This window comes from Molothrus aeneus, chromosome 17 (assembly GCF_037042795.1).
Source record: "Molothrus aeneus isolate 106 chromosome 17, BPBGC_Maene_1.0, whole genome shotgun sequence".
In the NCBI taxonomy this organism is placed as follows: Eukaryota; Metazoa; Chordata; class Aves; order Passeriformes; family Icteridae; genus Molothrus; species Molothrus aeneus.
The window spans coordinates 13,106,153-13,120,700 of record NC_089662.1 but is presented as its reverse complement, the minus strand read 5'-3'; the positions used below and the strand labels follow the sequence as shown (position 1 = coordinate 13,120,700).

At 42.8% G+C, this 14,548-nt stretch overlaps 1 protein-coding gene across 1 annotated transcript; it reads right to left on the bottom strand.

Moving 5' to 3' along the window:
- Window positions 1–201: 201 nt before the first annotated feature.
- On the bottom strand, window positions 202–5,306 carry LOC136564052 (uncharacterized). Its single transcript, XM_066561799.1, has 6 exons — window positions 5,215–5,306; window positions 3,975–4,104; window positions 3,803–3,835; window positions 2,218–2,321; window positions 1,449–1,532; window positions 202–775 (listed from the first exon to the last, which is right to left on the bottom strand). Exons 1-6 carry the CDS (start codon window positions 5,284–5,286, stop codon window positions 671–673), a joined length of 528 nt encoding a protein of 175 aa, XP_066417896.1. The 5' UTR covers window positions 5,287–5,306; the 3' UTR covers window positions 202–670.
- Between the last annotated feature and the right edge of the window lie 9,242 nt (window positions 5,307–14,548).

The following is a 14,548-nucleotide window of genomic DNA, read 5'->3' as shown; positions in this document are numbered from 1 at the left end:
TTCCTTAGATGCTTCATGACAATTTTTTATTTTGCTGCTCTGACATTCTTCTCTTCCTGCAATGCAAATCTTATATATTGATTAATTTCTGCAGCATTTGTGGCAAATACATGACATTTGCCATAAAAAGTGCTATTTTATTGTCCTGCTTAGTGGGGACAAGGCAAAATAAAACACTCAGCCAGACACTTTCTTCATTACATAGCAAGTTTGCAATGTTTTAATAGCAAAATAAACAAGACTTTGTTTAAATATTCTCCTCTGTGGGTAACAGCTCCCCATTTCATTATAAAATGTGTGAAGTATTCTTTAGATATTAGGTCACCATACAGAATAATGAAAATAATAATTAAAACTGGGTCAGAAGTCGGGGTATTCAAAGGAAATGAATGAAAAGAGAAATTATAAAAGGTCAAAAGTGGGTTTTTTTCAATATATGGGAATCTCAAGGTACAAAAGCACAAAACTGAGAGGCCCATCAGTGATCTGGGATATTACAGGTTAATACCACATAAAATTCCACATTTGAAACTGAAATGTCTCTCAGAATCAAGGTGTTCTGCTGCACAGGTGAGCTTGGCAAGGTGCTGCTTATCAGTAAAGAAAAAAACAATTAAAAAATTGTTTCCTGGGCTCCTCCTTCCCTCACCCAGCCATGAAATGTGTGTCCTCATGGTGTGACCTCAGCACAGGCCTTCCTGAACTCACAGATGAAGGAGGAGATCCACCCAAAGAGCTCCTGGGAGTCCAGGTCTGCAGGCTCCCCAAACCTCACCTGCAAATGGAAATAAAGGAATTTATTTATAAAGGAACTTCTGAGTGACCCAAGCCAGGAGCTTAGCAAAGCTTAAAGGGCAGAGGAAAGTGAAACACCTCCATTATTGTTCATATTGATGTAAAGAAGAGGAATGAGATCTATAAAAGATATATAAAGAGGAATAAGAGGTAAAAGAAGAAGGGGAAGAGGAGGAAGAAGCAAATTTTGAGCTGTCCGAAATCTCCAGGGAACTGAGACCCAAAATATCCCAAATAAAAGTGATCTAAGGAGCTGTCACTGAATTACCTCAGTAACCTGGGTTAATCTCTCTGGCTGTATCACAAATCTCCAGCTGAAGAGGAGAAAATTCAGCAAATCCTGAAGTTTTCTGGCTCTGAATAGATGAATCTATTAATAATGAATAGATGAATCTATTCATTAAAGAAAACGTGTACAAAAATATCCTAATTCCAGGACCAGGATATTGTTCCAGTTCCAGAGGTTATCACTGCATTTCTGTCCCTTTCCTTAAGATCTCTGACCACTGTTAAATATGGGATTTTCTTTCCTTTCCTACAGCCAGTGTAAATATAAGGCAGGTGGGAATTTCTTGCACTCCTTTCCCCTCCTTCCTTCCCTTTTAAAAAAGAAATGTAGCTTTATTTTCATTGCATTTCAATATGATATGTACCAGTACGTTGCTATAAAGCTTCTTCATTTCCTCACATCTTTTTGACAGCTGGGAGAGATCCCCTTCATATTTCTGAATTAAATCCTGTAATAAAATAAAACTTCTTAATTTGCTGTAGGAGCATAGGATTAAAGCAGGAATTAAACAGCAGTGAAAACAAAATCATTCAGGGCGAAATTTTCATGTCATAAAAATTTCACATTTCACAAAAGGGAAGCACACACATTCCCTTTCAAGATTTAAGACATCAAAGACAAAAAAAAAAAAAAAAAGAAACATTAACATTAGAGAATTTTAAGTGTATTATAAAATGACAAAACCTAAATCCATTTAAAGTGGCAGAGCCAGAGAGGCATCACAAGGTCCTGATTTCCAGAATATTTTGGTTTTTTGCCTGTGCAGCAAACAGTGCCAGTTCCAGGTGCTTAAGGGGCAGAAAGAGGGCTTTAGAAACAAGCCTGGAAAGAAAAGTTCTTCATTTTGCCTTGTTTGTAGCACTCACATTTTAGATTTTTTTTTTAAATTCTGAAAAGCATTTAAAATTATGATAAAGTATTGGGTTAAACTTCCCAGAGTGCCTGGGAAGGGAAAACAGGAGGTGCAGAAGCCCTGAAAACCCTTCCCACACTGCAGATCACAGCCTGAGACACCCTCAGAAGGGAATACAAAGCCACTTTCCCTCAAATTCTCCTCATTCCCAGGTGTCTGCACTGACTCCCAGGTTACTCCTCCCTTACTCCAGCCCACAAGGAGGTTGTGGTGGTTTTACCTTCAGTTCCTTGCAGAACTGGGACTCCTGGGTTGTTGCCTTGCTTGCTTTGGGTTTGAGGAGCCTCCTGCACTGGATAAGGTTCTCCAGTTCTTTTTTTAAAACTAACAAAAAGAACAGAAAATGAGGAATTCCACCAGCGTGAGGAGGTGTCCAAAAGGCTGCAATTGTCTAATTTAGGAAAATAAAAGAGACGGTGGGTCTACAACACATTTATCTAGGAGTATGAAGTTCCTGGTGGGAGGTAGAGCTCCTGAAAGAGGCATTCTCCAGGGGAAAAATGCGATCACACCCCTGCAAATGCAGGATGAGGAAGAGGCGGAGAGCGTGGTAATGCAGCAGCCATGAATCCCAGCCGTGAGCACTGGGATCAGCCATGGCAAAAACATCCTGGATTGGAAGGTGGATTGGAATGCTTGGAGCAGGATAAAACACACTGCAGGAACCCTGAGCTGCTCCCAGAGCTGAGCCAGGGCCCAGAAGGGGCTCAAGGTTGGCCAAACCAAAGGTGAGAGCGAGCATGGCTCAGATCTGCTACCACAGGCTGAAATTGGCCATATTGGTCTGCAGTTATGGCCAACAGCCACGTCACACCTTCAAAATACAGATTTTGATAGATTTCAACATAATGAACACCATTTCCAGCCACTGACACTCTGCCATCAGCTCTCAAAGGGTTCAGTGTAAAACCCACTGAGCTCACAGCTCATGGGACTGTTCCATGGGGAGATGGAAATCCATCTCCCAAAATCCATCCCACAAAATCCACCTCACAAAATCCACCTCACAAAATCCATCTCCCAAAATCCATCCCACAAAATCCACCTCACAAAATTCCATCCCACAAAATCCACCTCGCAAAATCCCTCCTACAAAAGCCATCCTACAAAATCCACCTCACAAAATCCATCCCACAAAATCCATCTCCCAAAATCCATCCCACAAAATTCACCTCACAAAATTCATCCCACAAAATCCATCCTACAAAATCCATCCTACAAAATCCACCTCACAAAATCGATCCCACAAAATCCATCCTACAAAATCCACCTCACAAAAATCCATCCTACAAAATTCACCTCACAAAATCCATTTTACAAGATCCATCCTACAAAATCCATCCCACAAAATCCATCTTCCATTTGAGCAGCCTTGTTCTACCCCTCCTGTTGACTTCACTGGTGCTGGAGTGCTTTTCAGAGAAGGAATCCAGTTTGTTTCCAGAAAGTTCTTGAACTCCAGGAAGTTTCTTCTGCTGCATTCCCACTCCCATCTACTCCCAGCTGTCCCTGTGATGGAGCACTTGTACCACTGAACTTTTGTATTTTATATAAACTCCATTAACCGTGGCCAATACATTTTTTTACATTTCTAAACCACCTGGACACACTTCAATATTTCTTTTCTTTTTTTAATTCCTCACAGTAATATGGCAGGTTAAGCATCTCCATGGCAACACTTTCACCTCAATGTTTTGAACCTTTAACTCCCTTTACAAACTACAGAGGTGCAGTGAAAACCTGTTCCAAATGACTGCACAGCGCATGAAAATCTGCCTCTGAATGTAGAAACCCCATTTACATACCATCAACTTCAGCACTGAGGCCCTTCATGGATGCTGGAAAGGAAGAGAGAGGGGGGGGAAAACATGATAATGCCATTTATAATGATAATATCATTTATACAGTGAGAAGCACAGAAGCTGAAGCACTTCATTTTTTATTTGTTGATTATTTTCCCCCCTCCCCTCCTCTCACCATCAGGAACAGCTTCAAACTCTGTCAGCTCCTGGGGGAAGGTGGCCAGCTCGGGCTGGTGGGAGAGGATCTGTTCCACCAGGGCGTGCAGCAGGGTGAAGGTCCTGTCCCTGCCCCTCAGCAGGGAGAGCTGCAACAGAGCACAGCAACAGCACAGCCTGAGCCACCAGCCCTCAAAAGATAAAGAAAACATGGAAAAGGAACAGCAGAGATGCTGATAGATCCCAGGTACACTTGGCAAGAATAGGAAACAATGAATTAAACCTGTCCTTTTCATGTTGCTGTTTCACACACACTCTCCTGGCTCGTACCTGGTGTCTAACCAGGGCCTGCAGCTCACACAATTGTCACAGACATCTTTTATGGAAAATCCTTTCCTTAGGATTTTTCCTCCTGAGAAGCTGAGAGGCCTCAGGAACAAAATGTGAACAATGGTTATCTGCTGCTGTGGAATGCAACAGGTGCATCTGGGATTGGGCTCATGTGGTTGTTTCTAATCAATGGCCAATCACAGCCCAGCTGGCTCAGACTCTTCTTCTTCAAAGAAGCCTTTGTTATTCATTCTTTCTTTTTTCTATTTTTAGCCAGCCTTCTGATGAAATCCTTTCTTCTATTCTTTTAGTATAGTTTTAATATAATATATATCATAAAATAATAAATCAAGCCTTCTGAAACATGGAGTCAGATCCTCATCTCTTCCCTCATCCTGGGACCCCTGTGAACACCGTCACACACAATTCCTCATGCCAAGGGATTTTAATATCAGGGCAGGCAGCATTTTGATGCTCTGCCTCATTAGAGGCACAGTGTATTCAGCAGCACAAAGGCAGAGCTGCTGCCTGCAGTGGGACACAGCTTGTGATCACAGGCACGAGAAATTCAGGGTTCAGCAGCAGCTTGGAACCAAGGGCAGGTGGTAAAATGTGAGCTCCTCATTAGGAATTATTGCCTCTCTCCACACTGAAAATAATTATATTTATTATTTTATAGCATTAATATGCTAGTATTTGTTAGCATATTAATGCTAGAAAACCTTAGAACAGGGTGATTTTAGCAGCAGTTTGTAACCAAAGCCAGGTGATAAAATGTGAGCTCCTCATTAGGAATTATTGCCTCTCTCCACACTGAAAATAATTACATTTATTATTTTATAGCATTAATATGCTAACAAATATTAGCATATTAATGCTAACAAACCTTAGGACAGGATGGCTTTAATTACAAGGAGATGTTTACTCACCTTGGCCAGAGAGGACAGTCGGAATCCCTTGGCCACCTCTTTCCCAGCTTTTTCATTCAGGTGGTTCCCCATGGCTAAAATGTACTCCAAGACAGCCACAAACTTTGGGCTGGACTGCAGCTGCTTGCTTGCTTGGATGTTCTGGGTGATCAGCTGGAACACACAGAGCTGGCTCAGACAGGCTGAAAATGGGGATAAACCCGTGGGGTCTGTGCCTCCCTGTGCCACCCTCCCCGTGCCAATCCCCCGGGGACTTTCAGCAGGGCCAAACTCCCCAGGACAAAGCTGTGCTGGCACAGCCACCCCAAAAGGAGTCACATCCTTTCTGGCTGCCAAACCAGCCCTGCCAGAACTACTGCAGCCTCCTGTGCACAAAAAGGGTTTTGCCCAAATTTCAGGGGTCAGGGGAAGCAGGGTCTGGAGCTCCATCCTTCGCCTCCCTCCTTTCCATTTGCACCAGCTCAATGCTCTTATCAGAATTCTTAGCACAGTTTCCCCACAAGGAAGAATAATAATTTCCTGTACTCAAACTCAGTATAATTCAGTTTTCCCAAGGAAAAGCCACCTCCCTTCTAGGGATTTAAGCACAGAAGGGGATTTTGGTTTGAGTTAAAAAATCTGTATGTTTTTAGCACCACACCTCTTTTCATCAGCCACCAATACAGAAATTTAAAAAGAGGGAGAGGATGAAGCATTTGGGTGCACTGAAAGCTGTTGTTGAAGCATTTATAGCCCAGCTCAGGGCCAGAGGGTGCTGAAAGCCAAAATTCACATTGTCCCTTAGGATTTCAGGTGTATATTCTGTGATTTAAAAATACGTGCTAGCAAGAATAAGAACACACTTAGACACTAATTAGCTCTTCAGTGAACATTAAATATCCATCAAAGCAAACAGTGCGTGGAATAACTTCCAAATATTCAATATTGGGCTTCAGTGGGGGACAGCAAAGGTGCAGCTGCAGCAGGCAGGGTCAGGAATGTCTGCACCTCCCCTGTGCTTTCCATCTGCTCCTCTCCTGAGCTCCCCTCACTGTTACTGTGCTTTTAATCACAGCCAGACAAAGGATAAAACCACTTGGTCTCACAGAACTTCCACATTTTGTTTTCATTCCCGTGCAGAACGAGGGCAAAACCTCTGAAACATTTTGGTGGTGTGGAAATGCTTGCTGTGAATCAAAGCATGGACAAAACCTGGCAGGTAAGGCAGGGTTTGGAGCAGCAGGATCCAGTCATGAGACTGGCACTTGTTTGTTTGCATCCCCCCACCCCTGGGTCATCCTGGGAAAAGGCAGAGAGGGACTTGAGCTCTGGCTCCCAAAAATTCCAGTCCAGAGCTGTGATCCTTAGGGGGAACAGCTCCTCCAGTCTTCAGGAAATAATAAATCTCGTGGAGATTTGTCAAATGAACTTCCTCCTTGCCTTAGACTGGTTCTTTCAGCTCGTGGGGCCAGAGCCTCCCCATGAAGGGAATTGAATTTTAATGGTGAAATTCACTTCTGGCTTATCCAGAGAAGGAGGAAAGTTTAATAACTCCAAATAAAATGTTGAAGATTTTTCCCTGTTCTTTTCTCTCTCTTTGTGGAAGTCTGTTCCACTGCCACACCCATTATCCTGAACCTTGGTGGAATAAGGATGGTATTAAACACACAAGTGGAGAAAAAACCCAAAAATAATCCTCCCAGACTACAGAGCCTTGAAATCTGCACTGAGGTGATTTGGGCCTCTCTTTTTAAGCTGCCAGGATCCCAAACACTCCTGGAGGGCTCCTGTACTCACAGGCTCCAGGTCTCTGATGCTCTCGGGGAGCTCACGGACGCTGAGCAGCAGATCCAGCCTCTGGCCCAGCTGGGGGATTTTACACATCTGCACAGAATGGAGCAGAACCAGAATAAAAACTCACATTCATGCCAAAACATGCAAATTCCTTTCATTATTTACTCAGCACTTCAGCTGTGCCATTGTTTGCCTGATTTCTGTGCTCAATTATTCATTTTATTCTGGGCCTTGATCCTGTGGATACACTCTGGCACAAACCTGCAAATTCACTGTATGCTCCTGGGCAGACATGATTAAAATCAATTGCAATCCTTGTGATCAAAAATGGTTAAATACCTATAATTTTATAGATTATGGCTTCTAGATTTTGGGAATCTAGATCTAGGCCAGGATAAATACTCTGTAGGAAGAGGAGACTTGGAGACACAAAGGGATCCATAGTTCTCTTTTTGTAATCTACCTGTCCTAAGTCTTCAGCAGAATAATCCTTTTATACTGATTCTGGGTGAGATTATAAATTTAAGTTCTAAACAACAGCTTCTTGCAGTGGTTTTAGCTTGGAGAGTGTCCTAAAAATAGGATGTGGTGTTTTTAATATTGCAGCTCCTCACCTCTAACATGAACTGGTCAACCACGTGCAGCTCTGAGCAAGGCCCCTTGAAGGACAGGTACCTTTCTGCATCTTTGGCTGTGGGCAAATATCTGTAGAGAGAAAATTAAAATTAGGGGTCCTCTTCATTCTGTATTCTGATAAAATAATTCTGCCATCCGTTGCCCTGGAATTTCCTGCATTTTGTGCGGTTTATGTGCTCCTATTTACTGCTTATCCTTTGGAGGCATTGGAACCACCTGGGAGATGGGAAGCAAAAGTGATCTGCAGACACCTCTGGATATCTGGAAATGACTCCATGTAGATAAGGCTTGAAAACAGCCAGAATGTCCACCTGCAGATATTCAGAGAATTTAGAATGACAGAAGAGTTTAGAAAAGGTGAAACCACGAGACAGAGGAGTTCAGGCCCTGATTTCCAAAGAGGTTGGACCCTTTCTTATCTCTGTTATCACAGAATCAAAGAATATCCTGGGCTGGAAGGACCCACAAGGATCATCTCTGTTATCAAAGAATCACAGAATATCCTGGGCTGGAAGGACCCACAAGGATCATCCCTGTTATCTCAAAATCATGAATATTCTGGGCTGAAAGGACCCACAAGGATCATCTCTGTTATCACAGAATATTCTGGGCTAAAAGGGACCCACAAGGATCATCTCTGTTATCTCAAAATCATGAATATTCTGGGCTAAAAGGACCCACAAGGATCATCTCTGTTATCACAGAATATTCTGGGCTGAAAGGACCCACAAGGATCATCTCTGTTAATTCATAATCACAGAATATCCTGGGCTGGAAGGACCCACAAGGATCATCTCTGTTATCTCAAAATCACAGAATTATTACTGGGCTGAAAGGACCCACAAGGATCATCTCTGTTATCACAGAATATCCTGGGCTGGAAGGACCCACAAGGATCATCTCTGTTATCACAGAATATCCTGGGCTGGAAGGACCCACAAGGATCATCTCTGTTATCACAGAATGTCCTGGGCTGGAAGGAGCCACAAGGATCACCCTGTCCCTCCTGGCCCTGCACAGCCACCCCAACAATCCCAGCCTAGGGGGTTTCTCTTCTTTACCTTGATTTTTACAGGGTTTTTTACTTGCTGAAGCAGTGACAGCACAAACCACAGACCCACAGCTTCCTCCTCACAAGGTCACAGAATATCCTCCAGGGCCACAGATTTTGAGAATATTGATGTTTTCAGATATGCCTCAACTTGGAAAAACAAACACAGCAGCACAGCTGCCTTCCTTTGGAGCTCTGCCTGCCTGTCTGAGCCACCACTGGGGGAATTCACAGCATTTGTTCAGAAAAACCAAACCCATGTCACAGCTCACATGCGAGCAGTGCAAAGAGGCTGAAATAAGCATTCAGGTCTCCTCTCTTCTCTTTCTCTTAAAACAAACTTCTAAATTTGCAGCAGGAGTGATTAAACATTCATGGGTAGAGCTATACATTTCCAGTAAAAGTCAGGGAATTTACTCAAAGATGGAAAAAAGCAAATATTTTAGCACCTTAAGTGCAGGACAAACACCAAGATTTATTTTACTGTTGTCAATAATTGATATGACATTTCAATTGTAAAATTGCTGGGGTTTGAATGAACTCTACTTTGTAGCAGATGAAAATGTAAACCTTTCAGCCCACTTTACCATCAAGGAAAAAAATGAATTTTCATTTAAAAATTAGTTAGCTGTTGGCAAATGAAAGGGTGTTTACTCATCATTAAAAATAGTTTGAGCTTTTAAGCAAATTCATAGAATGTATTTTAAAAGGTGACAGCAAACGTTCATTTAATCAGAAGTCTGATACCCCATAAAATTCTTTAGCTGCATTATGCATAGAAAATGGAAATAACAGATTATCTGGAAGTTTTAAAGCTTAAAGCATTAAACAAAAGGAGCCATGAGAAAGGAGGCACAAAACCACGTGAATGCATTCCATAAATATCTTTGTACATGAATGCAGCTCTAAAGGAATTTGCACAATGAAAAAGATTCCCATTTCTTTGGAAAAAAAAATTAAGTTTAGAGAGACATGGAGTGCTTTGCTGGTAAGACCTGAGGATAAAGAATCATCCAGAGATGGAGAGGTTTCTGTATCAAATTCATTCGTGAAGTGGCCAAAGATATCCCACCACTTATACTGGATGCATGAACAGGACACTCTGCCTTGAAAATGGAATTTTGGCTTTGATTTTAAGTATTTTTCACTCTCCAGCAGTAGGATTTTGGCAGCTTTAAGTATTTTCCCTCTCCTGATGCCTCAGGTTTAGCTTTTCTATTTTCAGGTTCTGTGCTGCTTTAGTGTGTGGGTCTGAGTTCACATTCAGTGTCGCTGAGCTCTGTGCACAGAGCAGGGAGACAAAACAATTCCTGCTCCAGCTGGGCACCAAGGACAAATGATCCAAATCTCAGCCCAGGAGCACAAACCCCGTGGGCTGGAGAGAGAAAAACAAGCAGGGTGGGACTGCAGGGGCTAAAGCTGGGATGGGACAATGAACTGCAAGATGCAAATGGAGCAGAACTGATCCCAGGGACAGAGCCCGTGCCCGGCCGTGCATTTTGGGGCCATTTTGGTTCATCTTGGGTGCAGCCCTGGCTGGGCTCTGGTGCTGCCCAAGGTGGATCCATGGAGGAGATGCTTTGAATAAATCCCTGCTTTATTCTGTAGCTCCATCCAGTCTCTGCTCCAGCTCAGCCTCTCAAGGCATCACGCCAATAAAAGCATTTTGACATATTTAAATATTTTTCACTCTCCAGTGGTAGGATTTAGACACCGTGGCCTGGCTCAGACCCCCTGACAGGTACAATTTGCACTGAGAAGAATTTTCCAGCCCTGTCCTGTCCTGTTTGGACTCCTGTCCTGCCCATGGGTTCCAATGAACTGGAGGCCACAGTTGCAGAGCTGGAATTTGCCCTGGGACACCAGAATTGAGTGGGAGCTCTCCAGAAGTGCTGAGTGCCCTCCTCGTGCACTGCCAGCCCACCACAGAGCCTGGTGCCAGGGGAACCTGGAGGGGTGATGCTCCAGGAGAATTCCTGCCTGCTCCTGCCATTCCCCAGGGCCTTGGGAATAATCCAAGGTCTCATTTTGAGATGAGTCTCAACTTTTACACTCAAAACTCTTGGGGTGGAAAAAAATTCAGTTTCCTTTCAATGCAAGATTTGCACATGGGTTCATCGATTTTGGCAGTAAATAACAATCCCAGGGACAGAACCCTTGAAGCCAGATAGCGTGGTTTGAATCCTTGAAATTATACAGCACAGAGCAACACAACAATCGATATCCCTTACACATTCCACTGCTGGGAATACTCCCTCAGCATTATTGCCATCAAAGAAAGACTTCAAGGAAAAAAAAATATGATATTTCAAGCTTCATTGCCATCATTATTATTATTATTGTCTGATGGCAAAGAGCCCAGAGGCCATAAATCAGTGATGCCACAGCAATTTCAGCAGCCTGGAGATCCTGGACTGAATCCTGAGTGTGATAATTCACTTGTGGGGAATTTTGGAAGGAATTTGAGATGGGACTTTTGAGTTGATTTTTGATGATGCTGTTTATTTTTCTGATTTTCTGCACAAGTAGGAAGGGTTAGTTCAGCTCACATCGTTAAGGCATGGCTCAGAAGGTCACAACACCCTTAGTCACAAGACTTTTTAAGGAGTTATTGACTAATAAAATACTGATACCAAGGATATTTATGGTTTTAACTCAATCTTTATTTTGTATGATGGACTATGTTACAGTGTAAGCTTTCTTAGCTAATTATGTGATAACACACAAACTTAGGTACTGCATTCTAAACTCCTTGTTTACCTTTGTAACTACTTTATTTTTTAATATCTTAAACTCTAAACTTTCCTTAGCTTCATGTGTCTCTGCTTTAAACTCTAAATCCACATTCTCACTTCTAACACTTAAGTTTGGGAGCCTTTTCCATGGTCTCAGAATAAATCCTGTGTTTAATTCTAAGCTTTGGCTCACAAACCCCAAGTTCTGAGGGTTCTCTGCATTTCAGATTCCAACACCTGAGCAGCAAAGTGGGCTCAGTGCTTCCCTTTGAATTGAGGTGGGAACAGCTGGGAAAAGGGGCTGGAGAAATCTCCTTTCCCTTTTTCCCTTCCAGAAATGTCCTTTCCCTTTGCCTTTCCAGGAACAGCCCCTGTGGCTCTGGAGGGCTCCTCAATGTCCAAGGCACTTCCCTGCAGTTATTTCCTGCCCAGTTCCAGCACTGCAATAAAATATTTCTGTTTTGTTGAACCTTTAGGGTCAATTTTCAGCAGTCCCCTCAGTGGGGAATGCACCTTCCACCAGATCCTAATTTGTGTGCACCGCTGTGGGTTTGACTGGGAGAGCTCTGGGACAGCAAGGAAATGCCTTCCAAAATTCAAACACCATTTAAACAGCCAGTGTCCCACCCATGTCCCTTCACAGCTCAAAAAGCATCACACAGAATGACATTAATTCCATGTTTCATGTCCTTCACATCACTTCCCAAGCACAGATAGGATTCTGCAGACCTCTAAATTACTATCTCAGGTCAGGATTTTGAGGCCAAAATTAAACTGATTCCACAAGAAGCAGAAACATCAATTATTTACTTCCTCACTTTCTCTGTCAGTGTCCTCTTCTTCCCAGTTTTCTTGAGCAAACACTCACTTTTTGTCTCATTTTGAAGCAAGAATCAGTTTCACACCAAGCTTCTGCATGTAAAAATGTTTATTAAAATGGCCCAAGTACCACATGGGGACTGGGATGGAACAGATCCCACACCAGGATCCCACTTCTTTCCTTTCTTTCTACATCTCAAACTACCCAAAAAGAGAAATTCCTGTGAATTTCACACACCAATAGTTTGCTCACACTGAAATCTGCCCAGCTCCAGAAATCTCCACTCTGCTCCAAACCCCAAATCCCTGCCACTCAGACACACAAATATTCCCAATATCCCATCACCCCACAAATCTCCTTTAACTCTTTTCTGCCTTCCCCCTCTCCCAACCAACTTTCCAAACTTCACATCATTTGCAGAAGATTCTGCCTTCTCCACAAGGTCCCAAACCCAAACAATTCCCCCCAAAATTACCTTCTCAGTGCTGTGATCTGCTCATCTGTGAGCCCACCACTCTCCTCGTGGATGATGAAGAGTTTGTCCTTCAGCTCACTTGGTTTTACACGGAAACTTTTAAGAAAAATATCTGGAGAAAAAGGATTCTGGGGTTACTTGGAAGGAAGTGCTCAAGGGAAGGGAAATCACTGAAGTATCTTACCTATACTTAGCAGAATTAAAAAAGAAAGAAAGAAAACCCCAAATAACCAGAATATAAAATATTTAGCAGCTGCTATCATAAGGCAAAATCTCAGTCTTCATATTTTCTTTAAATTTACAGAGCGGTCATCAAGGAAAAACAAATCTGAGGATGATTTTCTTGTCTCTTACCGATACCTGCTCCCTGTGTGGCAGGAATTTCTTTTTTTTCAACAATAATCCATTAGAGAACTTAATTTTAATTTATATTTTCTCCTACACTGGCCTTGAATTTAGTGTGGAGATCTCTCAGAACTCTCATTTTCCTCTGGTGTTCCACTCAAAATCTCCAGAATTTTGAACCTACTGGCATTTTGGAGCTTCATCTTTTTATTCATTAATCCAAGGACTGTGGTTTGCAGCACTTGCAGGAAGATTAATCAGAATTCTCAGGATCAAATTAACTTTTGATCTGAGTACTGTCCATTATAATAAGGATATGCCAAAACTCTCACTGATGAGGATAAGATTAAGCAAGGGATGTAGAACATCTCTGTGAAAAACGCTGTGAGAGGAACAGGATCAAAAGGAGGAATTGTGCTATTTGCAAAGCAAAAGAAAGACATTTCCTCAAAGAAACTGCAATAATTTAGTAGATAAAATGCTATTACAAGATCCTTTTATCTGCAACAGCACTTTGCCATCACTCTTCCTTTTAACCCTTCAAATTGTTAGTCAAGGGATGCAATAATTCCGAGTTATCTTCATTTACATGTCCCAATTAAAACTTTACACGCTCTCCAAAATACATTTTTTCTTATTCATATTCATCAAGATGAAATCATTAAAACTTCAGAATTGACTGCCCCAAATTCTTTACACATGTAACCATCTTAAAGCATCTCTAGGTTATAGAAATTTTTTGGAGAGGCATCTTTGTAGCAGAAATCAGAGTGCTCTTTGAAGAACAATTACTGCTGCTCCTTTAACATCTACCACTTCTCATCAAGGGAATGAGAGAGCTTTACAATATTTTGTTAGGAAGAGCAGGCCTGGGTGTTGAGCTGCTTCATTAGCTCTGAAAGGCTGTTCCAGGTCAGGCTTTGGGTGGAATCCCACCTGAAGCAGGAGAGCAAAGGGTTGTGCTCAGGAACAGGATGCTGAGCCCTCAGCCTGGGAGAGGCCAAGAATTCCTGCCTGGAGCTGCCCCAAAGGCTCCTGACCCCAACCCAGGCCCCTGCACAGGATCCCTCACCCCAGTGCAGCTCAGCACTGCAGGTCCTGCCTCCCAGCCTGCTCCGGGGGACTTTGCAGCCCATTAAATCGGAAAAGCCTTTGTAGTCAGAGGCTTAAATTGACTTCACAGGTGTTGAGGATGACTTTACAAATCTGCCCCAAGACAGCAGCATCGCAGCTCTGTGGCACAGACAGGTTTGGACAAAAAAATCAGCTTGGGTGTTTATCTCTACAGCAAAGGGCCATTTGGGAGCAGCTGGGCCCTGGAGTCTTGTTTTACAAAGAGAGAAGCACTGAATTAACAGAGGATTTCCACCCAGCCTGGCTCACTGCCTGTGAGTGGCAGAAAGCACAAACAGCAAGTGCAGGCAGGGCTCAGCCCAGGCTCCCAGAGAGGAGCTCACAGCCCCTGCTGATCCACTCACTGAAGTTGTGTGCAACTTTTC

What these genes read in the sequence shown, in the direction of transcription:
- LOC136564052 (XM_066561799.1), bottom strand. Translation starts at nt 5,286, where the DNA reads ATGGGGAACCACCTGAATGAAAAAGCTGGGAAAGAGGTGGCCAAGGGA. An exon ending in CCTCAGTGCTGAAGTTGATG is followed by an intron (nt 2,322 to 3,802) that starts GTATGTAAATGG and finishes TCTTTTTGTTAG; the next exon opens with TTTTAAAAAAAGAACTGGAG. An exon ending in AGCTTTATAGCAACGTACTG is followed by an intron (nt 776 to 1,448) that starts GTACATATCATA and finishes TTCCATTTGCAG; the next exon opens with GTGAGGTTTGGGGAGCCTGC.